The sequence below is a fragment of the Nipponia nippon genome, unplaced genomic scaffold (assembly GCF_047370975.1).
Source record: "Nipponia nippon isolate SJK-2023a ecotype South Korea unplaced genomic scaffold, ASM4737097v1 scaffold_47, whole genome shotgun sequence".
Taxonomy (NCBI): Eukaryota; Metazoa; Chordata; class Aves; order Pelecaniformes; family Threskiornithidae; genus Nipponia; species Nipponia nippon.
Window position 1 is genome coordinate 495,854 of NW_028262366.1, and position 27,750 is coordinate 523,603.

The 27,750-nt window shown below is 58.7% G+C and overlaps 4 protein-coding genes across 14 annotated transcripts; 3 read left to right on the top strand and 1 right to left on the bottom strand.

The window, feature by feature from the left end:
- Positions 1-1,407: 1,407 nt before the first annotated feature.
- LOC148052526 (uncharacterized) lies at positions 1,408-4,709 on the bottom strand. Of its 4 annotated transcripts, none has more exons than XM_087730055.1 (6): positions 4,472-4,709; positions 3,471-3,560; positions 2,959-3,054; positions 2,582-2,766; positions 2,025-2,125; positions 1,408-1,849 (listed from the first exon to the last, which is right to left on the bottom strand). In XM_087730055.1, the coding sequence occupies exons 1-6, from the start codon at positions 4,692-4,694 to the stop codon at positions 1,726-1,728; spliced, it is 819 nt and encodes a 272-aa protein (XP_087586181.1). In that variant the 5' UTR covers positions 4,695-4,709; the 3' UTR covers positions 1,408-1,725. The 4 variants fall into 4 exon arrangements, with proteins under 4 accessions (XP_087586181.1, XP_087586180.1, XP_087586179.1 ...); XM_087730054.1 differs by having other exon boundaries at positions 2,582-2,763; positions 3,471-3,575; XM_087730053.1 differs by having other exon boundaries at positions 3,471-3,575.
- A 708-nt stretch (positions 4,710-5,417) lies between these two features.
- Positions 5,418-7,738, top strand: LOC148052527 (uncharacterized). The gene is made up of 6 exons (XM_087729807.1): positions 5,418-5,662; positions 5,807-5,812; positions 5,895-6,185; positions 6,380-6,564; positions 7,021-7,121; positions 7,297-7,738. Exons 1-6 carry the CDS (start codon positions 5,467-5,469, stop codon positions 7,418-7,420), a joined length of 903 nt encoding a protein of 300 aa, XP_087585933.1. The 5' UTR covers positions 5,418-5,466; the 3' UTR covers positions 7,421-7,738.
- A 3,641-nt stretch (positions 7,739-11,379) lies between these two features.
- LOC148052528 (killer cell lectin-like receptor subfamily B member 1B allele C) lies at positions 11,380-16,981 on the top strand. 5 transcript variants are annotated; one of them, XM_087730062.1, is made up of 7 exons: positions 11,380-11,673; positions 13,409-13,504; positions 14,912-15,046; positions 15,247-15,401; positions 15,680-15,795; positions 16,441-16,562; positions 16,848-16,981. In XM_087730062.1, exons 1-7 carry the CDS (start codon positions 11,589-11,591, stop codon positions 16,871-16,873), a joined length of 735 nt encoding a protein of 244 aa, XP_087586188.1. In that variant the 5' UTR covers positions 11,380-11,588; the 3' UTR covers positions 16,874-16,981. The 5 variants fall into 5 exon arrangements, with proteins under 5 accessions (XP_087586188.1, XP_087586189.1, XP_087586186.1 ...); XM_087730063.1 differs by having other exon boundaries at positions 16,459-16,562; XM_087730060.1 differs by lacking the exon at positions 16,848-16,981 and having other exon boundaries at positions 16,441-16,663.
- A 2,625-nt stretch (positions 16,982-19,606) lies between these two features.
- LOC104011863 (C-type lectin domain family 2 member B-like) lies at positions 19,607-22,871 on the top strand. Of its 4 annotated transcripts, none has more exons than XM_087730078.1 (5): positions 19,607-19,736; positions 20,471-20,563; positions 20,665-20,849; positions 20,953-21,056; positions 21,492-22,871. In XM_087730078.1, exons 1-5 carry the CDS (start codon positions 19,712-19,714, stop codon positions 21,646-21,648), a joined length of 564 nt encoding a protein of 187 aa, XP_087586204.1. In that variant the 5' UTR covers positions 19,607-19,711; the 3' UTR covers positions 21,649-22,871. The 4 variants fall into 4 exon arrangements, 2 of the variants coding, with proteins under 2 accessions (XP_087586204.1, XP_087586203.1); XR_015698519.1 differs by lacking the exon at positions 19,607-19,736 and having other exon boundaries at positions 19,917-20,563; positions 21,492-21,724; positions 21,836-22,871; XR_015698518.1 differs by lacking the exon at positions 19,607-19,736 and having other exon boundaries at positions 19,917-20,563; positions 21,492-21,709; positions 21,836-22,871.
- Positions 22,872-27,750: the final 4,879 nt, after the last annotated feature.

Here is a 27,750-nt window from a genome sequence, read left to right on the forward strand (position 1 = left end):
CTGTCCCCAGAGAGGCCAAAGCAGGGTGTCCTGGGGCAAAGCACCTTGGTGAGACCCCCCTGCACAAAGGGGTGACCCCAGTAAGAGACCAGCAGGAGCTGGGTGTCCCCCAAAATCCCTCTGCTCCCTCTTTTGGAGTCACAGCTGAGTCCTGGAGCTCGGCAGAGGCAGAACAGCAGCCAGCCCGGGGTGTCCGAGGAGCCACAGCCTCGAGAAAAGCCCCCCCCAGACCCTTCTCCCTCCATCCGTGCCTCAGTTTCCCCAGTTTGAGCAGCTCTTGGGGACCCGATGGGCAGCATCGCCCCACTTCTCCCCCTTCTCAAATCGCACCGGTCATCGCCGCCCCGTATGTCCTCTCTCCCCCACAAACTTTTGGGGGCGGGAACCAGCAGCCATGACCTCCCAGTACCTGCATCCTATTTTCCCCCCCCCCAAAAAAAGATGGTAGAAGGGAAAATATATAAACCTGTCTGGTTTTGTGGAGCTCGGTGACCCACGGGTGCCCAACTTCTCCTGCCTCCTAAGCAGCAGCTATTTCATCAGCCTAATTAAGCACTCTCCGATTAGCTCCTGCCCTGCCCTTGCTTTCTTCCTTTGCCACACGCAGGCATCTTTGCTCAGCACGCTGCAAGGCTGCCCGGTTCCTTCCAGGATCCGAGTGCGTGGGCTTTATCTGCTCAAATGGGGAACCCAGCCCCAAACGCATTTTGCCGACGAGGGGAGGGGACATCAGGGGACAAGAGCAGAGCCTCTCCCCATGGCCGAAGCCTCAAAACCAGCGTTTCCCCAGCTCAGGAAGAACAAGCCAAAAAAGATGAGGTGGGACAGCCCCACCAGCACTCCTCTCCCCTCCCCGCTGCCACCTCAGCCCCTAACTGGGATGCTCGAGGATGGACGGACTGGGAGCACTGGGAAGGGGCCCTCCCGCACAGCGGGGGACACGGCGAGGTTTGCTCACCCACCATCCTGGGCGGGTTCGTCCCCAACGCCCACGGCTGCTTTCAGCTGCTCCTGGGGCTCCTGCCGCAGCACCTTCTTGAGGGGGTCAGGAGCTGGGGGGCCCCGAGAGCCCCCGTACGCAGGAAAGCAAGGGCTGACGGGGAGGGTGGCGCCTTCCAGCAGCGCACGGCCCGGGGGGAGCCCCAGAACCCGCCTGGCCATCGGGCAGAGCCAGCGCCGCGAGACGGGCTCCGGCAGAGAGCTCCAGCCATCCCCCTCCAGCCTCCGGCACCCCACGCGGCCGCGGCGCCAGGCAGAAGACCCCGGGGGCAGCCGTCACGTCACACACGGGTACCCCAACGCTCCCAACGCCGGGGTGGAAAGCGCAGCCGGGGCCGAGGAGGGGAACGGACAGGGCTGCCTGCAGCAGGCGCCTGCGCAACAGAAGGGACACCCAGGGCCGTCTGGCACGCTTTTGTAAAGTATAAGTTACGTTATTATAGAAATTTATATCCTTCAAGTATAACAATAGCTTAAGATTCGGAACCGAGTTCTGGGGTGGTCCCAGAAGGAGCAACCCAAGGTCCCAGCCCAGGCAGCCGCACGTCAGCTTCCACGACGTCTCCCCTTCCTGCAGGTTCACCTCCCCGAGACCTGGCAGCGAGTTGCTGCCGAGACCAGGAACAACCCGGACCGGCCGCAGGGATGTCCTTCGCTCAGCGCTCCTCTGTGCTGGTGGAAGAGCAGAAGCTGTGAGGCTGCAGCAAGGGGAAGGTCCTTTCTCCATCAGCTCTGTCCCATCAGAGCTTGGGGCTTGCTGCAGAGATACGGCCGGGGCTGTGAGCAGCTCGAACTCGCGAGATCACGGTCGTTCAAATACACACACTCTCCTCGGCCACCTACGAGGAACCTGCAACAAGAAGGAACGACACCGCTGGTACCGTCGGGTCAGCAGCTGTCCCCTCACGCACCAGGAGACAAGTGCTGCCTGCAAGGGACGGGCCCGGCCCACACGTCCCACCAGGCCCCTGCCCGGCCCACCGCAGGACGGTCGCCCCACGGCCCCGGCTCGCGACGGGACTCACGTTTGGTTGAAGCTGCTGCCATCCACCCACTCCAGGCGCTCGCCGCGTCTCCGCAGCCCAAGCCAGTAAGCAACGTTGCCCTTGAGGCGCCAGAGCAGCTCCTGGGCAGGAAAGAGAGAAGCCAACAGTCAGGAGCTGCTGCCAGCCCCACGCCAGTCACTGCCCCAGCCCCACGCGGGTCCCTGCCGGCCTCGCAGCCGGCCCCGGCCCCGCACCGCTGCCACCGGCTGTGGGGTGCCAGCAGCTCCCACCCAACGCCTGCTCCAACGAGCTCCAGAGGCTTCTGCAGGAGCTCCCCAGCCCCACCAGTGCTGCTGTTCCTGCTCTGCCCCATCTCTGCCCCGCTCGGGCTCCGGCCGAGCACCGCGCACGGGGAGACGCGCCCTGGCCTCCACGCCGCACCCCCTCCCTCCCTCCCTCCCTCCAAGGCCCCGCGGCAGAACTGCATCTCTCTCCCTACAACCACCTCTCGCCTGCCCAGCGCCAACCCCAGGGCCTGCACCCAACCCACAAACCCCCCCTTCGCCCCCACGCAGCCACAACAGCCCCGCACTCACCATTTCCCAGCCCCTCTTGAGCACGGCCAGCGAGGCCCCGAGCGAGGAGCACCGCTCCTGGCTCCACTCCCAGCTCCCCTCCTCACGCGACAGGTAGCAGCACACCGTGCGGTACCCGACCCAGTCCCACGGACAGCCCGGCACCGGAGCCGCAGGCGCATCTGCATTCCCTCCACGCCGTCCTGCTGGAGAGGGAAGGGGAGAAGGGGAGAAGGTCAGAGGCTTCCGCTCCACGGGGAGCGGGGCACGCAGCTCCCTGGCGCAGGGAAGGAGGCAGCCCCGCGCTCCCCACGGGGAGCCCCAGTTTGCTGCCAGGGACCCTGGCACACGCAGCTCTGCGCCGAGGGGCCGGACGGAGGCAGCCGCTCCTCCCTTACCTGACTGTACAGCAAGGGCCGCGGCCAAAGCCAGCACCAGAGCCACGAGCACAGCCAGCACCAGGGCGCACACTCGATGGCGCGCGCACCGCTCGCCTAGGGGAGGGAAAAGCCGCTGGCGGTGAGGACGGTGCTGTCCCAGAGCAGGCACGGCCCTCGCATCCCCGCCACCCCCAGCACCACGAGCTGCCCAGGGAACGCAGGAGGCACCCCCCAGCCCCTTTGCCCCCGCACACACGCCGCTGGCCGCGAGAAAGCCAAGGGACAGTCCCCCAGACCGGGGACGAGGCTCTCACACCCCAGACGTGGGGGGACAACCTGCAGCAGGAGAGCTGCCGAGGAGCTGGGGAGGCGGGGGGTGTCTGCTACAGACCACTGCCTGGGGACCGAGCAGAATGCGAGCCCTTTCCAGACAGCTGGAAGAAGCCTCACGCTTGCAGTCCGCGGGGGCTGACACTGCCACCGGGACGCTGGCCGCTCCCTGCAGGCCACAGGGCTGGCCCTGCACTCACCCACAACTCTTCCGTCTGTCCTGCTGTCCTGATGTCCAGGCACCTCGGGGGGGGGGACGACGTCCCTATGCCAATGGGACCCAGGGGCTCCTCCACAGAGACAGGCTGAAGTCAGGGCGAGGGAGGGAGCGAGGCAGATCGGGGGGGAACCGATGCAGGGCTGCAGTTTGGATTCTGCCCCCGCTCACATGACAGAGCCCTGCACAGCCAGCCCATAAATTAAAACGTAAAGCAAAGCTCCCTAACCCGCACGTGCCAACACCAATTCCTGCAAGCTGCCAGCTGGCACAGGAGAGCTGCGGAAGAGGCTCAGCTTGGCCCTGGGGACAGGACTGTTAACCCCGGAGCTGCTGCAAAGGGCTTCCAGAACCCTTTCCTTGTGGTTCTTTCCTGAGACAAGAGCACGGCTCCCTGCCAGGGAAAACCAAAGCGGCTCCCCTCCTCAACAGCAGAGGGGAAGGGAGCAGCATCGCCCGCAGAGGGGGGGGGCTGTGGAGGAGGGGGGTCCCGCAGGAGACCCCACGGCCCGGGAAAGCCCGGGCAGGACGAGGCCCTCCCAGGAGCCCAGCGCAGCCCTAGGGAGCCCCGGGCCCGAGGGAGCGGTGCAGCCCTGCCACAGCGAGCCCGAGCCCCGGCGGCAGAGCTCCGGGCAGCAGCGCGGGCTGCCGAGCGGGGCACCGAGACAACGCCGCCATTCCCGCGGGAATCACCCCGGGCTGGGGGGCGGCAGGAAAACGCGGGCGGGCAAAGCCTCCACGGGGCCCCTTCTGCCCCCCGGAGAGGAACCAGACCCAGGCACAGCGCATGGGAACAGGCTCCTCCCGAGCCCGCCCGTCCCAACGCCCGCTGAGGGGACGGCGGGAAGCAGGAGGCCACAAGCACCCGCTGCCTCCCCGGCCCCAGAGGCGGGCGAAAACGGGGGGGCACGGGGCGGGCGAGCCCGCCAGGCTCCCTTCCCCACAGCTCCCCCCTGCCCCGCAGCACCCACGGCAGGGCCCTACCTGCGCTACGGCCGCGCCGGGGGCTCCGCGGCCTCGGGGGGCTGCGGGCGCTGCCGCTGCCCTCGCAAACGCCGGGCGGCTGAGAATGACCGGGCGGGGCCGTTCCTGAAGTAGCCCGCCCCTGGCCAATCAGCGTGCAGAGTCGAGGAGTGGCGGGCGAGTCAGCGAATGGGAGACAGCGGCCCGTCCCATTTCTAATCCCCTCCTCACCGTCCCATCCCATTGATTCCTCGGGGCCGAGACCCTTTTTCCGTAGATGGCCGGTAGGTTTTGGGTAGAAGCCAGGCCCTGGTGCCCTCCCTCTCTCCCTCTCTCCGGGGTCGATGGCGGTTCCGCTCCCCGCTAGCGCTGGTGAAGTAGTGTCTATTTATAGCCTCTCTTTCCCGTGGTGTGCTCACCCTGCCGTGACGCGTCGGCGTTGCGAGCCGCTACGGGCCGCGGCGTGGGAAGAGCCGCCTTGCCCCCAGCACTCCCGGGGTGAACAGTTTGATCCCTTGAGGGGGCTCAGCCCGGGCCGTCCCTCTCCTGTGCCAGCAGCGGGAAGGCCCCGGGCGTTGGGACGGGCAGGCTCAGGAGCCTGTGCCCCTTCAGCTGCGGCTGGGTCTGGTTCCTCTCTGTAGGACAGAAGGGGCCCTGTGGAGGCTTCCCTTTCCTTCCCTCTCCTTGCCCGTCCTTCAGCTGGCAGTAGGGGAGCTGACGGGTGGCCCCAGCCCGGGGTGATTCTCCTAGGAACGGCCACGTTGCGTAGAGCACCCCTTCCTCCCCAAAAAGGGGGAAAAACAGCCTGGGGGAGTGGGGAGCGGGGACAGTCGCCCCGCACAAGCAGGGAAACGGCCTGGAAAACTGGCAGCGGCCTCGGCTGCTGGAATTGGGGGGGGGGGGGGTGGCTCTGCATCATCATCGTGTTCTCTGTGATCTCCTGATACGCTGATACCAGCTGTGGAGGTAAAACTGTGCCTAAGCCTGGCTTGAAACAGGCTTTGCCAGCAGTTGTGATGCCTTGGGGAGAAGATCCCGTGTGCGACAAGCAAAGAGCTTCCACTTTTCCGTGTGCCATGGGAGGAGAGGAGAGGAACGGATTCTGCTCCACTGATGGGAATGTGGAGGAGCCCCTGGGTCCCATTGGCATAGGGACGTCGTCCCCCCCCCGAGGTGCCTGGACATCAGGACAGCAGGACAGACGGGAGACTTGTGGGTGAGTGCAGGGCCAGCCCTGTGGCCTGCAGGGAGCGGCCAGCGTCCCGGTGGCAGTGTCAGCCCCCGCGGACTGGGGCTGGCAAGCGTGAGGCTTCTTCCAGCTGTCTGGAAAGGGCTCGCATTCTGCTCGGTCCCCAGGCAGTGGTCTGTAGCAGACACCCCCCGCCTCCCCAGCTCCTCGGCAGCTCTCCTGCTGCAGGTTGTCCCCCCACGTCTGGGGTGTGAGAGCCTCGTCCCCGGTCTGGGGGACTGTCCCTTGGCTTTCTCGCGGCCAGCGGCGTGTGTGCGGGGGCAAAGGGGCTGGGGGGTGCCTCCTGCGTTCCCTGGGCAGCTCGTGGTGCTGGGGGTGGCGGGGATGCGAGGGCCGTGCCTGCTCTGGGACAGCACCGTCCTCACCGCCAGCGGCTTTTCCCTCCCCTAGGCGAGCGGTGCGCGCGCCATCGAGTGTGCGCCCTGGTGCTGGCTGTGCTCGTGGCTCTGGTGCTGGCTTTGGCCGCGGCCCTTGCTGTACAGTCAGGTAAGGGAGGAGCGGCTGCCTCCGTCCGGCCCCTCGGCGCAGAGCTGCGTGTGCCAGGGTCCCTGGCAGCAAACTGGGGCTCCCCGTGGGGGGAGCGCGGGGCTGCCTCCTTCCCTGCGCCAGGGAGCTGCGTGCCCCGCTCCCCGTGGAGCGGAAGCCTCTGACCTTCTCCCCTTCTCCCCTTCCCTCTCCAGCAGGACGGCGTGGAGGGAATGCAGATGCGCCTGCGGCTCCGGTGCCGGGCTGTCCGTGGGACTGGGTCGGGTACCGCACGGTGTGCTGCTACCTGTCGCGTGAGGAGGGGAGCTGGGAGTGGAGCCAGGAGCGGTGCTCCTCGCTCGGGGCCTCGCTGGCCGTGCTCAAGAGGGGCTGGGAAATGGTGAGTGCGGGGCTGTTGTGGCTGCGTGGGGGCGAAGGGGGGGTTTGTGGGTTGGGTGCAGGCCCTGGGGTTGGCGCTGGGCAGGCGAGAGGTGGTTGTAGGGAGAGAGATGCAGTTCTGCCGCGGGGCCTTGGAGGGAGGGAGGGAGGGAGGGGGTGCGGCGTGGAGGCCAGGGCGCGTCTCCCCGTGCGCGGTGCTCGGCCGGAGCCCGAGCGGGGCAGAGATGGGGCAGAGCAGGAACAGCAGCACTGGTGGGGCTGGGGAGCTCCTGCAGAAGCCTCTGGAGCTCGTTGGAGCAGGCGTTGGGTGGGAGCTGCTGGCACCCCACAGCCGGTGGCAGCGGTGCGGGGCCGGGGCCGGCTGCGAGGCCGGCAGGGACCCGCGTGGGGCTGGGGCAGTGACTGGCGTGGGGCTGGCAGCAGCTCCTGACTGTTGGCTTCTCTCTTTCCTGCCCAGGAGCTGCTCTGGCGCCTCAAGGGCAACGTTGCTTACTGGCTTGGGCTGCGGAGACGCGGCGAGCGCCTGGAGTGGGTGGATGGCAGCAGCTTCAACCAAACGTGAGTCCCGTCGCGAGCCGGGGCCGTGGGGCGACCGTCCTGCGGTGGGCCGGGCAGGGGCCTGGTGGGACGTGTGGGCCGGGCCCGTCCCTTGCAGGCAGCACTTGTCTCCTGGTGCGTGAGGGGACAGCTGCTGACCCGACGGTACCAGCGGTGTCGTTCCTTCTTGTTGCAGGTTCCTCGTAGGTGGCCGAGGAGAGTGTGTGTATTTGAACGACCGTGATCTCGCGAGTTCGAGCTGCTCACAGCCCCGGCCGTATCTCTGCAGCAAGCCCCAAGCTCTGATGGGACAGAGCTGATGGAGAAAGGACCTTCCCCTTGCTGCAGCCTCACAGCTTCTGCTCTTCCACCAGCACAGAGGAGCGCTGAGCGAAGGACATCCCTGCGGCCGGTCCGGGTTGTTCCTGGTCTCGGCAGCAACTCGCTGCCAGGTCTCGGGGAGGTGAACCTGCAGGAAGGGGAGACGTCGTGGAAGCTGACGTGCGGCTGCCTGGGCTGGGACCTTGGGTTGCTCCTTCTGGGACCACCCCAGAACTCGGTTCCGAATCTTAAGCTATTGTTATACTTGAAGGATATAAATTTCTATAATAACGTAACTTATACTTTACAAAAGCGTGCCAGACGGCCCTGGGTGTCCCTTCTGTTGCGCAGGCGCCTGCTGCAGGCAGCCCTGTCCGTTCCCCTCCTCGGCCCCGGCTGCGCTTTCCACCCCGGCGTTGGGAGCGTTGGGGTACCCGTGTGTGACGTGACGGCTGCCCCCGGGGTCTTCTGCCTGGCGCCGCGGCCGCGTGGGGTGCCGGAGGCTGGAGGGGGATGGCTGGAGCTCTCTGCCGGAGCCCGTCTCGCGGCGCTGGCTCTGCCCGATGGCCAGGCGGGTTCTGGGGCTCCCCCCGGGCCGTGCGCTGCTGGAAGGCGCCACCCTCCCCGTCAGCCCTTGCTTTCCTGCGTACGGGGGCTCTCGGGGCCCCCCAGCTCCTGACCCCCTCAAGAAGGTGCTGCGGCAGGAGCCCCAGGAGCAGCTGAAAGCAGCCGTGGGCGTTGGGGACGAACCCGCCCAGGATGGTGGGTGAGCAAACCTCGCCGTGTCCCCCGCTGTGCGGGAGGGCCCCTTCCCAGTGCTCCCAGTCCGTCCATCCTCGAGCATCCCAGTTAGGGGCTGAGGTGGCAGCGGGGAGGGGAGAGGAGTGCTGGTGGGGCTGTCCCACCTCATCTTTTTTGGCTTGTTCTTCCTGAGCTGGGGAAACGCTGGTTTTGAGGCTTCGGCCATGGGGAGAGGCTCTGCTCTCTCTCGCCCCTGATTTCTTTCTAATTTCTTCCTAATTGTTTTTTCCCCCTTTACTCACCTCAGCGCTCGCACCGCTACACCTCTGCCTTTGTTAAGGACGACAATCCAGCCAGAAGAGCAATAACACCTTGCGTGAGAGCAGGCACGGGCAGTGGTGAGTGCAGAGTGGGAAATGCAGGAGCACATCCCCGTTTTTGAGGTGTCTTCTTCCTCTGGGATGAGGTCACTCGGGCTTTTTGACTGCAACAACTCTGTCATTACCTTGGTGGATGTGGCTGCCATCGCAGGCTGCCCTTCTTGTCGCGACCTTTCTGGTTTCATGCTGTTAACCACATCCACCAGGATGGAAAAGTGGCTTTAAGTGATGTTTGTCTTTGCCATGATGGGGGGAGAAAATATATCAGGGTGTCGGATGGGGGTGTTTGTGGAAATAGGGTCTGCGTGGAGCTGCTTTGAACAGGGTGATGGCTGGGGTAGGCGGCTCACAGCCAGGTGCCTGCGCTAGCAATGCCTGCGCCTCGGTGTAGCTCACATTTCCCCCACCTGACTCTTTTTCTGCCTCCACACATCACAGGGCTCCTGCCAGTACTGGCTGCAGTTCAGCCTGGACTGGAGGCAATGGGTTAAACTGGTCCCTCTGGAGCAACCAGCGTGGCTGAGCATCCAGCTTCCCCGCACTGCTTAATTCCTTCCTTCTCTTGCTGTAAAGAGGAGGAATCCTGCTCAGCAGCGTGCTGGGTTTGCTGTTCCTAGCTGCAAAATTTAAAAATTAGCTTAATGAGACTGCAGGTGTAAAGTTTGCAGTGTTAGCCGCTCTCTTTAGGACCTCTTTTTTTTGTTGCTTTGCCTCTGCGTGGTCAGGTTGGATGCAGAAAGCCTCGGTGAAACCTTAAACCGAAGGGTTTGTTGCTTGTAGAGAAGCCGTCGCCCCTCCTGCGTTCAGTTCTCCCAAAGAAAATACCCTGACAAATCTCGCTGGGGTTTTCCCTCCCTGCTGCGGACGGGCAGCACGTGGGGGTGCCGAGATCGGATGTGTGCGCGGCGCAGACCGTGCTGGGACAGCCCCCGCTCAGCTCCCACCGTCCTGGGCATGGCCTGCGTTGCAATCAAGCCCCCCGTGTGCTCACATTGCAAGTGGTTTTGCTCTCCAGGGAAACCACTTTCTCCTCAATGGGGATAAATACCTAACTTCTGGACGCTTTGGTAGGTCCAGAAGCACCTGCCTCCTCTTCTGACGGTCTGGCTTTTGCCTCGCTGGGGTTGGAAGATCCTTGTGTGCGTTTTCCCAGCCTGTGTGCAGCAAAAGGCGAGCAAGTCTTCCAAACAAACCAGTAAGAATGTCCTCTCACACCTTCCCCAGCCTCACTGCCCTGCTCTGGCCACGCTCCAGCCCCTCCGTGGCCTTCTTGGGGTGAGGGGCCCAGCGCTGAGCACAGCATTCGAGGGGCGGCCTCACCAGTGCCCAGCACAGGGGCACCATCGCCTCCCTGCTCCTGCTGGCCACACTATTCCTGATACAAGCCAGGATGCCACTGGCCCTCTTGGCCACCTGGGCACACTGTTGGCTCATGTTCAGCCGCTGTCGACCAGCACCCCCAGGCCCTTTCCCCTGGGCAGCTCCCAGCCGCTCCTCCCCACGCCTGCAGCGGTGCCTGGGGTTGCTGTGCCCCCAGTGCAGGACCCGGCCCTGAGCCTTGTTGAACCTCACCCAGTTGGCCCTGGCCCAACGACCCAGCCTGGCCAGGGCCCTCTGCAGAGCCATGAGCAGCCAGCTTCTCCGGGAGAATGCTGTGGGCAACGGCGTCAAAGGCCTTACTAAAGCCCAGGCAGACAACATGCACAGCCTTCCCCTCATCCACCAAGCGGGTCACCTTGTCGTAGGAGGAGATCAGGTTGGTCAAGCAGGACCTGCCTTTCGTAAACCCATGCTGACTGGGCCCGATCCCCTGGTTGTCCTGTACGTGCCGTGTGATGGCACTCGGGATGAGCTGCTCCATGACCTTCCCCGGCACCGAGGCCAGGCTGGCAGGCCTGTAGTTCCCCGGATCCTCCTTCCAGCCCTTCTTGTAGATGGGTGTCACATTTGCCAACCTCCAGTCAACTGGGCCCTCCCCGGTGAGCCAGGACTGCTGACAGATGATGGAAAGTGGCTTGGTGAGCACCTCCGCCAGCTCCCTCAGTGCCCTTGGGTGGATTCAGTGCCCTTGGGTGGATAGATTAATTAGTCCTATCCCGGTTTCCAAAGGGAGATGCTGACAGTCTCTTGGAAGTGACTTGGAAACGAGGAACGAAGGAAAACCAAAGAGATTTCTTGAGCTGTTTGGAACATTTTCCCTCCTTTCCCCTTGAAGGGCTCATTTCTAACCCCTTGCTTCCAAAGAGTCTCCCAGGCTTTTTGGCAGCTGCTTGCTCTGCAGAGCAGCGAAATGGCGGCGTGCTTCAAACCCGGGCTGAAAAACCAGTGGGATTACAGAGAAATCGGTAACAGGGAGAAGGTGGCGATGCCGGAATGGGTTTGGGTGGGGAGAAGCAGTGACTAAGGTTAGAAAACACCTTTCAAGTAGCTAAAGGGAGGAGGAGATAAGGGTGGAAGGGATCTGGTTTTATTTTATTTCATAAAAATCGCAATTCTTATGATCCTACTGGGAATATTCTGGGAGATGGTGGAGTCTCTGCATCATTCGTGCAATGACACCTTATTTTTTCAGGCAAAACAACCAATTTGGACAGAGGGGAGCGAAGTCCGGAACTGCCTATTTGCAGAACCACAAATCTTGGGTTTGTTTGGGCTTTTTTTTATTATTAAGGGTGTCTTGTTTCGGGAGATTTCGTTTGGTACCTTGGAAGAATATGGCTCGCCTTTGAATAGAAAAGGCTTCTTGCTGCTATCAGATGTTACTTCCCGTGATGCGAACTCATTTTCCCTGGCTTAATTCAGCGGAAGCTACGTAAAGTTTCATTTTCAGGCTGGCCAGTGCATCGAATGTGCTCTTTTGCAATCTTGCTCCGCTTGACGAGCGTTCAGAGGCTCACGCTTCTCCTCGCTGACCTCTAGCTTGGCGAGGAGCTTGCAAAGCTGAGCTGGGGGAGTGAAAAACCTCAGAAAAACCAGACTTGCCGACTGCTGGATTGCCGCCGTTGAAGTCAGAGGCGCGGCTGGTGGTCCTTTCACCTCTCCCACTATGGCTGGGGAAATTATTTATGCTGACCTGGATATTGGTCCCGGGAAACGCTGCAGGAGACTGCAGTCGCTTCCTCAGCCTGGCAGTAAGTGCATCATGGGTCTGGGGGCCTTTTATTTTTGGGGGGGGCTGTGGCTGTGTTGGGAGACTCCCAGGCTCCGGGTGGTGCAGGCAGGGGAAGGGGCCCGTGGCTGGGGTGGTGTGATAAGGGGGGATCCCAGCTGCTGCTTGGGATCCCTTTGGTAGTTTTGTCTTGAAACGGCTGTAGGGTTTCTTTGAAACGGGGTTCACCGTTTCACTCCGTGCCCGGAGTCCTGCCGTGGCTCAATTAAATGGGATTCCTCCACCGTGGAAACCAAGTGGGCTTGCGTTCACGCTTGCTGCCGTGGGGTTAAATACCATGGCTTCTTTTCTGCCTGCAGCCGCCCTTGGGGATGGCGTTGCCCCCTTTACACCCCCCTCATCCTTCCTTGTGCGGCTGCTTTGGCTGCAGCCCTGCCAAGGTCAAGGCTCCGTTTTGCACCGTTATTTTTAAGCCCTAGCTGCCCCCAGCGTGGCCGTTTGAACGTCGTCCTCGCGTGGTGAGGCTGAACTCCGACAACTGAGCTCCTGAAGCTTGTCAGGCAGGGCTCGGCCACCGCAGCAAGTGCATTTTCAGGGACTCGTTCCTAAAACCCATCCCAAGGGCCCATTCTTGTTCTGGCATGATGGAAGAAGAAATCCCCCTGCACCCAGCCAGCAAAGGCTCCAAACCTGCCCGAATTCAGCTGCTCTTAGGAGACCTGTGATGCTTAAGGGCAGCTGGCATCTTTAGATGGCCTGATCCAAGTCTGGATCCTCCTGGTCCGTCTTTCCTGCACTTGTAGTGGTGTTTCACATCCCTGCCTTTTTTCCTTCCTCTGCTGCTTTGCTGTGGCGATTCATGCTCTTTGTCTGCTGACTCCAGTTGTGGTTTCTAGCTTACGGAAAGAACAGCAAAAGGTTTAGTTCCTGCTCTTTCTTCCTCTGGAAGGGACCTCTGCCTAGGGAGGACCTCTTCAGTCAACACGCTGCACCCTGTTTTCTGCAAGAATTCATGATTTCTGCCAACCACATCCCTTTTGATCTCAAAGGGCTGGGCAAAACCCACCTGCTGCTGATGTTAAGGTGGAATCAGATGTTCCTCCTTTGCTCTTTTATTCTGAGGCTGATGATGAACCTCAATCACCAATCCACCTTTGCTGGTCCAGGGGAGCTCTGGCTTTGTCCAGAAGCATCGTCCTGCCTCCCTCTTGAGAAACAAAAGCTGAGGATGGATGGGCTTTGCCTGGCCTTGAGCTCTGCAGGGAGGGTGTCTGCTTCCTTGGGGAGGATGGAGGTCATCCTCCTTGGTCAGATGAAGTCTCCTTGGAGACCTTGGTCCGTCCAGGTTCAGCAGTTAGTTTTGCCCTGGTGCGGAGGAAGGATGCCGTGGTGGGGCACATCTCCCATCTGGGCCCACCTCTAACTTTGACTTAAGCCTTTGGGTTTCTAATGGCTTACAGCATCCAGGAAATTCCCGATTCTTGGAGTCTTGGACACCTGGGTAAAACCAACCCAACCTCATCACGAGCAATTTTACCGCAGTGCCAGCAGGATCAGTGTGAAATGGAGGAGGGCAGCAGTGGTGAAATGCGGACGATCGACCAAAGCTTTTGAACAACCAGCAGCAGAACCGTGGAGGGCTGCCAGGCTCTGAGCTGCTTTTGGGGAGAAAATAGCCCAAATCTGCGCTGCAGATCTGGCTCGCTGGGCGTGGGATTGGGGCAATGTTTTTCTCCTAACAAGTCTTTCCCTTGCAGCATCGGGCTGTCCTCGGTGGCACCGAACCGCTCTCTGGGCCGGCTGGACCGGGAACCTCCTCCTCGGCGTGGGAGTGGTGGCAATGGGATGCTCGTGTGAGTAGCTCCGCTTGCCAGCACGGGGACAACCAAAGGACAATCCGAAGGGGGGACCATCCAAAGAGCGGGGAGGGGGTCCCTGCTCCTGGGGTGCTGGCCCAGGTGCTTGTGTAGGAGGCAAATCTGGGTTTTTTGATCTGCGTTGGCTAACGCACATCAGTGCCAGGTGCGAGGAAGCAGGTTTTTATCAGAATTTCTTAGAGCTGATGAGTGGAGGAGATGTTGACTGTGTCGGTTGACTGGCGAGGGGAAACCACTGGAAACTTCTCAGCTTTGGCAGGGTCAGAATTTGACACCCCGTGGCCAAGCTCAGAGTCACACGGAGCCCTGCCAAAATTAGTCTTGTGCCCAGTGTGATGTTGCTGGTGGCATCTGATGCTGCCCTGACCCACAGCACCCCCAAACCACGCCAAGCAGGTGGAGGGGAGACTCAAATGTCTGACGGATCTTGGGGAGGAGATCCTCCAAAGGGAGGGAGATCCAAGGGATCTTGTGCTGGGGAGGGACTCGGCTGTGGATTTGGGCTGTGGGGATGGATCTGCCAAGCTTTTGGCACAGGGCTATGGAGGAAGGAGCGAAGGGATCAGGCTCGAGCTTCCCTGAGCACCATGCCCTCCCCGGGGCCAAGAGCTGCAAAACGCAGGTGATGCTCTCAGGATGTGGGAGCAGCTTTGGGTGCAAGCTGCGAGCTGGGGTGCAGGGGCTTTGTAGGGATCTGCTGTCCCCACTGTAGGGTGGATCTGGGGCCAGCAGCGATCTGGGGATGATTGTTTGAACTTGGTGTGAGCCCAGCACCGGAGAGACCGCAAAATAAAGCTGCTGCGAGCTGTTCATGTGCGCTGCAGGTGTCTGTGGGCACGCTGTGCTGCAAGGGGTAGTCAGAAAGTGATGAAGAGCCCTTCACCCTTGCGTCGGGCCGCTCTGGGCTGCACAAAGGCTAGCACGGCTTGTTTTGCAGAAGAGGCCACTTCCGTAGCGGCCAGACGCTACGGGGCTTTCTGCAGCCGTCCCGTTTGATGCCTCCGTACCTCGTATGCGGGGGGTGGAGGGGCCGCATCCTGTTGCCAGTGCAAAGCAGCAGTGGGTGGAGGCAGTTCCAAGCCGCGGGGTGAGCTCAGAGGCGGTGACCCTGTACCCCAAAAGAAGACGGTCTGGGGTCTGCTCTGGGTTGGGACCCTGAGGCCAATTCTCACCCCCCGTGAGATGCTCAGATCAAGGCTCAAGGTGAGCTGAGATAACGGGAAGGATGAGGGGAGGGCTGGAGGGCTCTGAGCACCCGCATGGTGTCAGGATCCATCCCAGGCACTTCCCTGCAGCTTGCTGGGGCCACGTGCGGGTAGATCTCAGCGGGCATTGTGCCTGGGGGAGCCAGTTCCTTTCCCCTGCTCCATCCTTCCCTTGCAGTTCTCCACCAGCAGCCGGAGAACCCAGGCACCTGCAAAAATGGGAGTGGGAACGGGAACGTAGGAGATGGCAGCACCAACCTGGAGAGCATCACCTCGGAACTGAGGAAACGTCTCTGCTCGTCAAAGCTGCAAGGTAACTGCGCCGGCCACGACGCGTCTCCGCACCATCAGCTTTCCCAAAAACTGGTAGCATCTCTAGGTTGGAGAACCAAGCGAAGCTCAGGGCATCCCCGTGTTCCTGGGGAGCAAACAGGACTTAAAACACTTCTTCTTCGGGTGCGCAGGGGACAAGTGGCTTCTTGGTGGCTGAACGTGGCACTGACTGTCTTTCAGAGGGTGAGGGGTGCAAGCTCTGCCCCGTGGGCTGGACACTGCACAGGACCAAGTGCTATTGGGTTGCCAACGGGGTCAAGCCTTGGAGCGAGAGCCGGGAGGACTGTGTGAATCGGAGTGCCGAGCTGCTGATGCTGGGGGACCAGGCTGAGCTGGTAAAGGGACCGATGGCACTGGGGATGTGGGAGGGGTCCCAGGGCTGCACCCGAGGGGCTGCTGGCACCTGGGGAAGGGTTAAGGGCTTGCCCAGAAATCTGGGGTCAGCACCCACCCCTGTGCCCGAGCCTCTGGGCGCCTTTGCCAGCGTCAGAGCGTGGGGGACACCGGTGGGGCTCGGTCCTGGGATGGGGCTGCGCGGGAATGGGCTGGAGCCTGTTTTGGGATGGCGATCCGTGGCACATCGGCGTCACCACCTGCCCTCTCCCCGATATAGGGTTTTGTAAAGGAAACGGTACAGAAACCCAGCAGCTACTTCTGGATCGGCCTCTCCAACACCTCTCCTGAGAAAGGCTGGACCTGGCTGAACGGCTCCCGCCTGGACCGGAGCCGGTGAGCGCTTTGGGGAGGGATGGGTGTCGGGGTGGGCACCCCCGCCGTCACCCGAGGGAGCCTCGTGCCGTGGCGTGGGCTCCCTCCGGCACCCGCAGGTTCCAGCTGAGCCCCTGGGGTAGAAGCAGAGCCTGCGGGGCGGTCAGGGAGGACAGGATCAGCTCTGACAGCTGCAGCTCAGGATTGCAGTGGATCTGCCAGAAAGAAGCCACCCAGCTCTGAGCCAGGGGCTGCAAGCTGGGCTGTGGCTAGCAGAGACGCTCGGGGACGGGCCAGGATCAGGCCCTCAGCGGGGGGATGCGGGAGCCGGTGCTGACGTTGTTGTGAAACGACCATCTCCTGCTCAAATTAAGAATGACATTAGCTGGGCTCCGTTGTGTGGTGTTCTCAAGCAAGTTTGCTAATGGGGAGGGCTGGAAAGAGCCTCCTTCTGTACCAGATCAGCCTGCTTGTGCGCGCACGCCCTCGCGCACGCTGGGCCTGTCCCTTTCTGCCTGGCAGCGCTTGCCCCTGCACCTGCCTCACCCTTCCGTGGCTCCAGGGTGCACCAGGGCCCCCATCCAGCCCCCAGGGGAGATGCCTTTGGGATTTCTGCCCATGCCAGCGTCCCCCTCAATCTTCCTCCTGGACCATCCCCATCCTCAGGTCGTGCTTTCACCCCAGGCGCAGCACAGCTGACCCAGGAGGTGGCTCATGCGGGGCAGGGAGTGATGGGCAGCGGAGGAGACGGATGCTCATGGCACAGTGCTCGCAGCAGCACTGCAAAGGCAAGAGAGGAAGCGCAGCGGTGAGAGCGTTAGGGTTCAAAAGGAAAAAGGAGGTGGGGGAATTAAATCCAAAACTAAAACCCCAGTAAGTGAGCTCGCCACGAAGCAGTGCCTGGCCCAGAGCCCAAGGAGGGCAAACACCCGAAACCTGTGTTGCTGAGCAAGGGAGGGGGACGGCGGACACGGGATACGGGGACGGCTGGAAGTCTCAGCCACAGCTGCCACATCTGGGGTGATGGGGAAGAGATAAGAGCCTCTCCTTATAACATAAACCTCCAAAACCAGGGCTTCCCCAGCTCAGAGCAAGCTGAAAAGCTCGGTGGGACTGCATTGTATTGCATTGCCTCCTGTCCCTGCTGCGTGAAAACAGCCACCTGAACTGGGATGCTTGTGGATGGATGGACTGGGAGCACTGGGAAGGGGCCGTTGGCAGCAGCCCTGACGCCTGCCCTTCCACAGAGCCGCACCATCGCTGCCCTCGCGGGGGATGCAGCGAGGTTTCTTCACCCACCATCCAGGTTGGGTTTGTCCCTACCACCCACCGCTGCTTCTGGGGCTCCTGCAGCAGCACCTTGTGGGGGGATCAGGATTAGGGGGGCCCCGAGAGCCCCGTACGCAGCCTTGCACATGCAAACACGCCCCTGTGCAGACGCACGCATCTCCCCAGGCTGCTCCTCCTGCCTGGAGCCCCTGCTCTCACCAACTCGCTGCCCTGAAACCACACAAGCGCTGCCGAAGGGGAGAGAAACCGCCGTCTTCATCAGGTACAAACCATCGCCTCTGTTGTTCCCCAGCTCTGCTTGCTCTTTCCTGCCAGGTTCTCTGCAATTATGATGTCGAGGGGGGGAAATCCGGCATCACCCCCCTGCTGTTGAGCCCAGAAATTGTTTTGTCTGAGTCACCTGGCACCAGCTGTGATTGATGGCGATAGCTTTGGCCCTATGTTTGGGGGGTTTTTTTAAACACTTGTTCTGGAAAAGGAACTGAAGCTTTCAACTGGGGAAGAAGCCCTGGCCGGGGAGCTGGCAAACGTTTCTTTGTGGGGAAGGCAGATGGGATCTGTCACTTAAAAAACGTCTGTGTCACTTCTCTGTGTGGGTGAAGATGCTGATGGGCAGCATCAGCTGATGCCCTCGGGGGGGACGTTTTTGAGCTGATGCCATCCCTGCTGCCCACGCTCCCCTGTTGGGTTTTTTTTCTTGGTGGAATTTACTGAAGCAGCTGGTTTGATCCAAAAAGGAGTGTGAGCGGGTGGGAGTCACTTAAGGACGGTGCAAAAAAGCTGGGAGAGAGGAAAGGAGGGGGAAAAGCTCCAAGGGGAGGGAAATGTCTCTGCCTCCATCCCCCCTTTTGCCACCTGGGTTGGAGGACACGGAGGTACGAAGGCTGGAGCAGCTCCCACCTCCCCGCTGCCCTTATGGGTGCTGGAGGGAGTAGAGGAAGGTCAGGAGTGGTAAATCCTGCAAGAATTAAATTGGCTTTGAGCTGGTTTGTTTTGGTGGTGCGTGGAGTGCTTCCTCTGGTTTTTATTTTCGCACATGACTGCGCTGAGACAACCCCAAGGGCTCACCTGATCTGCCCTTGCCGAGAACTTCAGTTTTTAAAATTTTTTATTTCGTTATTTTTTTTTGGCTGGAGAATGCATAGACAGCTTTACGTCCCCTCTGTGTTCCTCTGTAGCACAAGAGACAGGATGGGAGCTCTCGAGAGACTCTCAGCCCATCACCACGCCGAGGACACCCTGGGCAGGACAATCCGAGGATGCCAACCTGCCTCCACCCGCCGCTGGGCAATGCCATGTCCCAGCGTGGGCTGCAAAGCCTTGAGCCGGTCAGTAACAGAGCTGGGAGAGCTGAAATCGGTGGGCTTCCAGGCATTTGCACCCACCGCCTTTCCCCGGGACCAAGCGGTGAGGTACGGGGCACGAGCCAGGGGTAAAAGCCTCAAGGGAAGGGGGTAGGGAAGCGTTGCGTGGTGGGAGGTTTGGGCTGGACCTGGGTGAAGCAAGTTTAGACTTGAGCCTAATTCTCAATTCCAGAGATTGCTGTGGGACAAGGGGACAGGGGAATTCTCGACGGGGGAAACTGTACGGTGACTGGCTGAAATCATTTGTTGCTGCTGCTCAAGCTCATGCCTTTTTCTGGCCTCACCCCCGGTGTGGTGCCTTACATCGCGAAAAAGCTGAGTGAGCTTTCCCGGGTCCCTAACGATCACGCTAGCCGGGAAGACGGAGCAGAGAAATAGCTCTTGATGCTGATCGCATCTAAGCAATGGCGTGACTTGCTCCTGCTGTACCCCAAAAGCATCCAGCCTGGGGGTGTCTTGTAAGCCCCAGTGGGTTGTAGCTCTGATTCTGCAAGTCCCGGCAGAGCGTGGCCGGGGTTTGGGGTGCAGCTGCTCCCCCGTCTCCCCGTCTGCCTCTGGGGGATGGAGGAAGGTGTGAGATTAACGGGAAAAACCCACAGGGACAGTGCTGAAGAGGTTCCTAAGGTGTCAGCGCTGGTCAGACAGAGAGGGGGTTACTGCAGAACGCGTTGGGGGAAGGCGTGAGTTTTGGCCGCTTGGTATTGGGTACCGGATGCCTCTGGTTGTTCCCAATTTGCTGGATTCTTGCTCCAGTACTACAGGTAGGGGATAAATTTGGGGTTCGGGAGTAGAGAGCATCCCTGAGTGTGTTTGAATCCCTCATCTGGATGAAGGCTGTGGGCACGGAGTGCAGAAATCTGCAATTTTTTCTCTACCACAGAGAAAAGCACGCAGTAGAAGTCGGTTGCGCAGTGGGAGCTGAAAATGGTTTGCAAGAACAACACAGAAAAATATGCTGTCGTGGGAGGTTTTGAGAAGCAATAATTCAGAGTGAAGGCAGGCTGGGAGATGGGAAAATGGAGAAAAGGAGCTTTGAGGAAAAGAAGAGATTTTTAGAGAAAAGTGCTGTGACGAGCAGGACTGAGGTTTTGGGGGGGATTATGCGCTTTTTGTCTTTATTTTAGTGACCGCAGGAGCATCCTGGCACAGCCCTGGGACGGAGAAGGACCTGGCTGGTCCCTGGTGCCGTGCTGTGGTCTCGAGGTGGTCTTGACCCTGCTCACCTTGTTGCTGGAGGAGTGGAAGGACGCCCTTGTCCCCGGAGGGTGCTGCTGGCGCCAGGGATGGCAGAAGCTGTTCACGATGCAGGTACATAAGCACCGTCCCCTTTCCCAGAGGCTTCAAGAGCTTGGAAAAACAAAGCGAGTCCTGGTTTGTTGAAAGCAGAATTCCTGTTTCTATTCCTGCTATGTGTGTAACCTGGGTGAGGGGAAATGCTGCGTTTTTCCCTTGATTGTCCTGGGAGGAAAACACCCAAGGTTAGTAATTTCCTACTTGAATAACTTTACAGCATTACTAATAACACTTGCTGTGCATGCACATCTTGCTTTTGCACAAGCAAACACTCCGCTGCTGTAACGATGCTGTTGCAGCAGAGTGGAGCAAGGGACCAGTAAGCACTGGTCTTGTCTTGAGGATGTTGTTTCGGAGCTCAGGGCTGGGCGTAGCGTGACATGGGCAGCTCAAATTTAGTTAAAATATAGCTGGGGTGAGGAGGATGCAAGAAAGGTAAAGCTGTTTGCCAGCTGCAGGAGGCACAGGGCAGCCCAAGCTGAGGGTCTGGGGGATGGCGCCCATCTCTTGTGGTTGAGGGGGGTGGAGAGGAAGCACTGAGGTCAGGCAGCCCTAAAAATCCTTGGAGGCTGATGAAAGCACTGAGAGGCACCCCCTGAACCGAGCCTGCACCCCACTGTGGGCCCCCCATGCTTTGTGGCTGCATTGAAAGGTGTCGAAGGCACCCATGGGGGGAACGCAAGAGCTGCGGGGTGCTCTTCCCGCCATGGGTTTGCTGGCTGTGCCTCTTCCACGTGGTTTGTCCCCAGGTTTTAACCTCAAGTGCATTAAAGATAAAAAGGTCCCCATCGGGGTCACCGTGGTCGTAGCAGCGTTGCTTCTCGCCATCATCGCGCTGGCGGGTAAGTGGCTGAGGGTGGAGGTGCCCACCACCAAAGTCCTCTCCTCCCCTGGAGAAAACCCAGCGGCGTAAGTCACCAGGACGCGTTCTGCTTATTTCCAGCTAAGAAATGCCCGTCCTGTCCATCCTGCCCCGCTCCCATCCTTCCCAGCTGCCTGGAAAACGGGATCGGGTACAGGGAGAAATGCTTTTACTTTGTGGAGGATGAAGCGGACTGGAACAGGAGTCAGATCTCTTGCCTTTCTCTCGGAGCCCATTTGGCCACCATCGACACCCAGGAGGAGCTGGTAAATGAGAAACCGCTGAGGAGCTGATGCGTTGATGGCTTTTGGGAAGCAGATGTGGGCGTACCGTGCAGATACGTATGACGCTTGCTATTTCTCCCTTTAGCGTTTCCTCTTGCGCTATGGGAGTTCTTTGCGCTACTGGGTCGGTCTCCGAAGGGAAGGCTCTGGACCTTGGAAATGGTTCAACGGGTCTCTCTTCAACAACCCGTACGTCCCGTCTTCTTCTGGAGAACGTAACCATGTCCTGGGCTGAGATGGGTCAGGGATTGAATGCAAGAAGACACACACACACACACATATATATATATAAATTTAATGAGGTGGGAGCAATTAAACACCACTTTTCTTGCTTGAGCCAAAGCACTTGGGCAGCAGTCCATGGATTTGTGCGATGCAGATGCTGGCAGGGGGTTGAGGGCAGCCCTGGATGAACCCCCCTGGGACCAAGCAACTGAAAATATTCCCTCCTTTAGGGAGCGGGAGGCAGTTTTGGTTCTGCGTGGGGTGGGCCTTTTGCTGGGAAGGGTGGTCCCTGCTCCTTGCAGCACCGTTAACCCATATGGGAGATGCTCAGCCGCTGACCTGCAGCTGACAGCAGCCCGTTTGCTTCCCTTTGAGTTTTCCTTCTGCTGTTTGGTGCAGGTTCGATGTCCGGGGCAAGGGACAATGTGCCTATATCAGCGTTGACGGGATCAGCAGCGACTGGTGCTTCCAGATGAAATACTCTGTCTGCAGCCACCCGCAAAAGCGCCCCAGTGGGATTCCGAAGGATTCAGAAATCCCTCTGAATTTCACCTGAAGTTTCCCCCTCGGCAGAGGAGATCAACCACAAGTTGCTGTTAACCCTACACAACATGGTAGTGAGTGTCCCGACGGTATATACTTATTTCAATTTTACCTTACAAAAGCAGAAACTCCTCGTGACAATGACACGGAGCTGTGACCAAAGGATCCTTACTTTAGTCTGACCACTAGTGTCCTTCCAGCTTTTGCAGTTGCACAAAGACTTGGGAATATTCAAGAGGCTTGGAGCGCTCCATGCTTTGCCGGCAGCTGCTGCGCTGCGAAGCTCAGTCCCGCTCGTTTTGGCGTCTTTGCGTTTTGGTGGATTTGGAGGAGCCGGAGGAGGGAGAGGGTCCCACCCTTGGCAAGGAACCACCGAACGGATGCTCTGGGATGTGTTTGAAATCCTGCTGAACTGCCGGAAACTGATTGTGTCCCATTGTTGTGTCGTTTCCTCTGGCTTAAATCTCAGTGGTCACTTTCTGACAAACCCAGTGCAACAAAGGGCTGCGTTTGACCACTCCGAATCGTGACACAAGCGTCCGTCTTCGTGCGACCCTGCACCGGAGACCTGGAGAGCACTGTGATGGCAATCAGCCTGGTGTCACGCGCTTGGACGCTGTGTTTCCAGTAACAGGATTTATCTCATTAGGGGGTTTTCTCCCCCAAAACCTGAACTGGGTCAGCAGTTGTCAGCTCAGCCTCGAGCATGGGAACGTACCACCCGTTTGTCTCGTGTTTTTCCAGCTGTGTTGGGGAAGCAGAAGTGGTGGGGGAGCCTGTGCTTCCCAAAAAACTTGTTTCTCCTCCCCAGACCCCCATGTGCGTACTACTTGGTCTAATAAATAGTAGCTCTATCAGAAACTGCTTTTTTTCTCTATACTGGGGTCACTGTGGCTACGACAGCACCTCTGCATGAAAAATATCACCACTGGGGCAGTCGTCTTGCTTTTTAACGGGTTGAAATTTCCCTGTCTTTGCACTTTGCCTTTGGGTGTAAAATAGGAATAATGGTTTAATCGCTTTTTCCGCTCTTCTCACACTTTAGCAGCTGGGCTGCAGAGACCGAAGCTGTGTTGCTCTGGTTTAATTTGCTCCCGTGAGCGTTGCTGCTGGCTCCAGAGGGATTTTGGGAGCAGCCAGGTCTGTGGTGAGCATCGGGCTGGGAAATATTTCCCCTGGGATGTGGTTATTGCATCCTGCTCATGAACCAGAGCAGTCACAAGGCTTTCTGTAAAGGGGATCCATCCCACCACATCCACTCTTTCCCTCTCATCTGGTTGATGCTCAGCCCCATCCAGGCTCCGGAGGTGTTTCTGATCCTCTCCCCGACAAAAGCCTGGGAGAGGAGGGACGGCGGCTCAGAGCCGATCGCGTGGGGTGCAGACCTGATCCTGCCCGTGGGGATTGGGTCTGGGATGAGCTTGGCACATCCCAGCTGCAGACCGGGGGCTGGAGAGGTCGGTGGGTGCTCTGAAAGAGGTGGGAGAGTGGTGTGGAGACGGTGGCCAGGGAACAGTGTTTTTTGGGGTGATAGAGGAGCCTGGCAGCCCATGTATTTTCCCTTGCATGCTTTTGCCCTTCTCCCTTAACCTCCCCTGAGCTCAGATTTATGTTTTTTTACCCTGAAATCCTGCCTGGCACCCTGGGCTTGGGCATTTGGCAAGCCGGGAAGGAAAGGTCAGCCACAGTCTGGAGGCTGTGTGGCTTTTTGTAGAAAGCAAAGCTTAAAAGACCAAATGCAGGGGCAACGCTTGAGCCTTTTCCCCCCCGCAGTTATTTACCTTCTCCTCCACGCTCTCCAGCATGACCAGCTGAGGTCACTGGTATGAAGAGTTGGCCTTCACCACCTTCCAGGCTTTGGTTTTTATGGAAAACCAGTAGCACTTGACTGCAAAGGGCTGCCAGCCTGCGGGACAGAGCCGGCAAGCTGAGATGCCTGTGGCAGAGGATGAGTGTGAGTGGTCCTTGGTGCCCTGGGTGCCACGGGGCGAGGGGCAGAGCTGGGGGCACGAGGCTCTTGCAACACCCCGGGGACATTCGAGGCTTTTCCTGCACTTTGAGCCCCTCCAGGTGCATTTTTGGAAAATGGGGGCTGTGCCCATGCTGGAAAAATCTCCCCTGGTATGGGGGGGAAAGCAAGAGGAGCAACAGAGGAAGGTGCTGAGGGTTGTGCAGGGAGAGGGTGATGTGGATGGGGACAGCAATTGGGAGGACTGGGGGGGGAGGGGGTCTCGGGGTGCTTTCCCAATGTTCCCGGCCTTGTTGTTCCCCTCTTCCATGCGGAAAGGCGACAACAACCCTCCAGCACCCCTACCAAGGTGGGGTCTCCATCCACAGCCCCAAAGCTGTGGGTGATGCTGAGCCGCGGTACCTGCTGCCTGGTGGCTTCCTTGCTCACACAGCTGCTGCCTCAGCTGCAGCTGGAAGCAAGTCAGGGAGCGTTTGAACTCCGGGATGTCCCATCGGCTGCTGTTGGTCTGGCAGGTTTCCCAGGAGCATGTGCTGTCTGGGGCCTCCATGCCCTGGCTCTGGACTGGGAGTCGTTTCTGCCTGAAATGAGGATGTATCCAGCTCCCAGCAGTCGCCCGGTACCACCAAGGACCTGCAACGCAACCCAAACTGAGAGTGAGGGAGGAAGCAGCTCTTCTCTGGTGTTTGCACTGTTTTTAACATCCTTTTTTTTCAGCAGGCAGGTCCCCCCGTCTCGCTCCGCTTAGTGAGAAAACCTTGCAAGTGTCTGCGGGAGCAATGGAGCTGACAAAACCCGCAAGCCGCCTTGCTCGCTTGTCGGGGGAAGCCGCAGTGAGCAAAACTGCAAAGCCTCAGAGCTCAGCTCCTCTTGTTCCCATGCTGCACCCAGAGGTGCCCTGGGGAAGGGAAGAACCCAAAGCAAAGCCCTTGGGATGCTCGATGTGAGGGGGAGAGGTTGCCGGTTGCTGCATGGCTCCTACTCAGCCTTGCTGAGCTGCAATGGTCCAAAAAAACCAAACCAAAACAAAAAGTGAGTACATGAAGCTCTGCACGGAGGGGTAGCGGTGTCCTTGGGGGCTGGCTGTATTTTTTTTCTCTTTTCCAAGAAAATCGGGCTATGGAAAAGAAGCCTGCTTGTGCTATCCCCAGGCTGGAGACAGGCAGCGAACCTGCTTGAGAGCAAAGCATTGGGCTTTGGCCACCATCAGCTCGGGAAACAGGTGGAAAAAAACATGAGGAAGTCTTTCCTCCCTGTACTTTCCTGAAGGATAAGCGTCCGGCAGCATCGGGAACGTTGGCTACTCCAAACCCCCTCCGTCACCGAGCAGAAATCCCATGAGGTCAGGAGGAGCCCAGCGCCTGCTGCGCAATGGCACCGAGCAAATTCACTTACCGGGAAGCTTCCCGCAGGCGCCGGGAGCTGAGCGCGGTGGCACACCTGGCTTGGGGCAGTGGTCAGTGCCATGGCCGGTCACTGCCCTCGTGGCATTAAGGTTCAGGCCAGCAGAGGGTTTTGATTTTTTTTTTTTTTTTTTTTTTACTCCCATGGAGCAAAACCAAGCTCAGAGGCCAGAAGCGGTGGTGGGTTTTGTGTCTGGAGTCACAGCTGAAACCCCACGCTCGCTGTCGTGCCCTAGCTGTTGCATCTCCCTTCGTGCTTTGCTCTTCCACCCTCTGCGGCAGCCCACAAAGAACCGTTTCCGAAAGCAAAGCTGCTTTTTCAAGGTATGGAACAGCCTGGGGTGAGAAAGGAAGGTGCCTGAAGGTCTTCCCCCGTTGGGGAAAGCAGCCTCCTCCTCTTCCTGGTGCTGTCACGGGCATGGACTGATAGATAGGTAGAGATTTTCTTTCCTACCTGCTTTTAACCAGCAGCAAAGAGCAAGGATGCGATGCGCTTGATTTACAGGACACCGGTTAATTTTGGGGGTGTTTTCTAGCAGCTCTTTGGGTCCTAGCGCTGCTCCCATCCCACTGCAGAGAGGTGAGAAAAAACGGAGCTGGTGATGCGGGAAACACAAAACCTGTTGCATTCAGCGACAAAAATCCTAATTGGCTTGTTTGGTCTTTCTAGAGGCAAATTTGCAGGAGATCCACATGGATTTGTGCTCCTGCGAATGCTTGAAATGCGGCTTTAAAAATCTCTTTGAGGAAAGGGGGTGACAAAAAGACCAGTGATGCTCCCCAACAAAATAAAGGACAAGGTATAACATACCTTCCTAAGCGGGATTTTGCTTTCAGGGTGGGATCAGGCTCGTTAAGAGTTGGATCTCTTGGTCGATCCCCTGCTTGAGATGCTTACGGGGGGATGCATCACCCTGGAGCTGCCCAGGTTTTTCTGCTTTCAGCATAAAACCCCAAATTCAAAGGAAATGAACCCAAGCTGGGGATGAAGACGGCTGCTGGAAACTGCTCAAAACAGGTAAGCGCAAAGCTGGGCTAACCCACCTTCTGAAAAACCTCAAAAAGGCAGCGATTTCTCCCAAATCGCCTTTCCAACCCCCGGTTTCCACGAGAAGACGTTGAATTTGAGCAGTCAGCCAGGAGGAGGGGACACAACCCAAACAATGTGCCAAGGGCCGGGTAGATCCAACGGGATTTAGGTGACTCATTTCTGTACCATGAGCTGGTGAGGAAAAAAAACACTCAAATTCCCTGAGGGAATCGCTTGCTTTAACTTCCCGATAACGAGAGAAACTTAGAAAAGGAACCTCTGCTCCCATGTCTGCTTTTAGATCTACCAGAGGCTGAGTGCTGAATCTGATTATTTTTATTGCAACTATTTTTCTTGACTGGAGAGCAACCGGTTCTGGGAAAACTAGGGTGGTTCCCTTTCAGGGCTTCCTGTTGTTTGATGTATAATTAATAAGATTAATAACTGTGGGATGTTTTGGGAGCTCTTCTGCTCCTTGGGTTCAAAGCGTTGGATCTTCTCAAGTGCAAAAAAGGGAAAAAAAGGGAACAGGAGGCACCTCCCCACAGCAATGGGTAGATAAAAGCAACGGGGGTCCGGATGGAGAGCATGGGGAGCCCAGCTAATAATTTGGGGAGAAACATCTCAAACCCCCTTTTTTTTTATGATTATGAGTAGTTCTTGTTCAGTGTTTAAGGTTGCAGATGATGGTCTGATTCGTGGGCAAACCAACAAGCTGGGGGGTTTCCTCTGCACATCTCCCTCCGTCCTCGGCGGCTTCTTCATCCCTGGGAGGAGGTTGGGGCTGGTGGCAGATGCCACCCGGGGTCTCTTCCAGCTTGTCACCACGGCAAAACACGTGCTGGGGACGAGACGAGAGGTATGACGGGTCCGTCTCTGCTCACCCCGATGCGTCCCCATGTCCCTCCTCACCTGGGGAATGGGGAGGACCAGCCATGTCGCTGCAAACCCACCTGCAGCCCCGGTTTTATTGCATCTCCCGTCTTCGCTGGGCAAATCCCTTCAGCCTCGAAGGCGTGCCAGGGATGCGGATCGCTATTCCCTCTTCTGTGTGCTCATCCCCCAATTAATTGTGCTGATCAGCACGTTTCCTCTCCCTTTTCCACCTTTGGGGACCAGAGGGGAAGTAAAACCTTGAGGAGGGGTAAATTAATTGCCTCTAAGCGTTTTGGCTTTGCAGGGAAAACTAAGGAAGTTTGACCCGATTTGGGTTTTTTTTTATCACCCACCTCTCCCAAGATGAGACCCGGGAGGCAGAGCCCTGTGCTGGCAGCGGCCATCCCGATGACGCCGAGGATGCTCAGCCCCTCTGCTGCCAGCGTATCTGCGAGCTGGAGACAGGTATAACGGGTGAAAAGATGAGGATTTTGGTAGCGAAACGGGACTTTGTGGTGGGGTCTGCCTTGCTATCGGCTTGGCTGGTTTCTAACTTTGCTTTTGTGGGTTGTAGCGCTGTGAAAATACTCCCCATTGCTGTAAAGGGTCAACGGTTTGGCACTTTCTGTATGTCCGTGATGAGATGTAGCTGCTCAACACCCCTTAAAAAAACAACCAACCAACAAACAAACAAACAAAAAAACCTGAATAAACCAAACCCCAAATACACAGCTTTCCCCGGCTGCAGCTCACTATGCCTTTGGTGTTTTGAATTTGCTTGTTTTCTCTTCCTTCCTCTGAAAACCAACCCCAAAGCAAACTTCTGCTGAAACTCCA

What these genes read in the sequence shown, in the direction of transcription:
- LOC148052526 (XM_087730053.1), bottom strand. Translation starts at nt 4,694, where the DNA reads ATGGGATGGGACGGTGAGGAGGGGATTAGAAATGGGACGGGCCGCTGT. An exon ending in CCGGCGCGGCCGTAGCGCAG is followed by an intron (nt 3,576 to 4,471) that starts GTAGGGCCCTGC and finishes CCCTGACTTCAG; the next exon opens with CCTGTCTCTGTGGAGGAGCC. An exon ending in GACAGACGGAAGAGTTGTGG is followed by an intron (nt 3,055 to 3,470) that starts GTGAGTGCAGGG and finishes TCCCTCCCCTAG; the next exon opens with GCGAGCGGTGCGCGCGCCAT.
- LOC148052527 (XM_087729807.1), top strand. Translation starts at nt 5,467, where the DNA reads ATGCCTTGGGGAGAAGATCCCGTGTGCGACAAGCAAAGAGCTTCCACT. An exon ending in GGCCCTTGCTGTACAGTCAG is followed by an intron (nt 6,186 to 6,379) that starts GTAAGGGAGGAG and finishes TTCCCTCTCCAG; the next exon opens with CAGGACGGCGTGGAGGGAAT. An exon ending in TCAAGAGGGGCTGGGAAATG is followed by an intron (nt 6,565 to 7,020) that starts GTGAGTGCGGGG and finishes TTTCCTGCCCAG; the next exon opens with GAGCTGCTCTGGCGCCTCAA.
- LOC148052528 (XM_087730060.1), top strand. Translation starts at nt 11,589, where the DNA reads ATGGCTGGGGAAATTATTTATGCTGACCTGGATATTGGTCCCGGGAAA. An exon ending in GGTGGCAATGGGATGCTCGT is followed by an intron (nt 13,505 to 14,911) that starts GTGAGTAGCTCC and finishes CTTCCCTTGCAG; the next exon opens with TTCTCCACCAGCAGCCGGAG. An exon ending in CTGCTCGTCAAAGCTGCAAG is followed by an intron (nt 15,047 to 15,246) that starts GTAACTGCGCCG and finishes ACTGTCTTTCAG; the next exon opens with AGGGTGAGGGGTGCAAGCTC.
- LOC104011863 (XM_087730077.1), top strand. Translation starts at nt 20,389, where the DNA reads ATGGGGGGAACGCAAGAGCTGCGGGGTGCTCTTCCCGCCATGGGTTTG. An exon ending in CGCCATCATCGCGCTGGCGG is followed by an intron (nt 20,564 to 20,664) that starts GTAAGTGGCTGA and finishes GCTTATTTCCAG; the next exon opens with CTAAGAAATGCCCGTCCTGT. An exon ending in TCGACACCCAGGAGGAGCTG is followed by an intron (nt 20,850 to 20,952) that starts GTAAATGAGAAA and finishes TTCTCCCTTTAG; the next exon opens with CGTTTCCTCTTGCGCTATGG.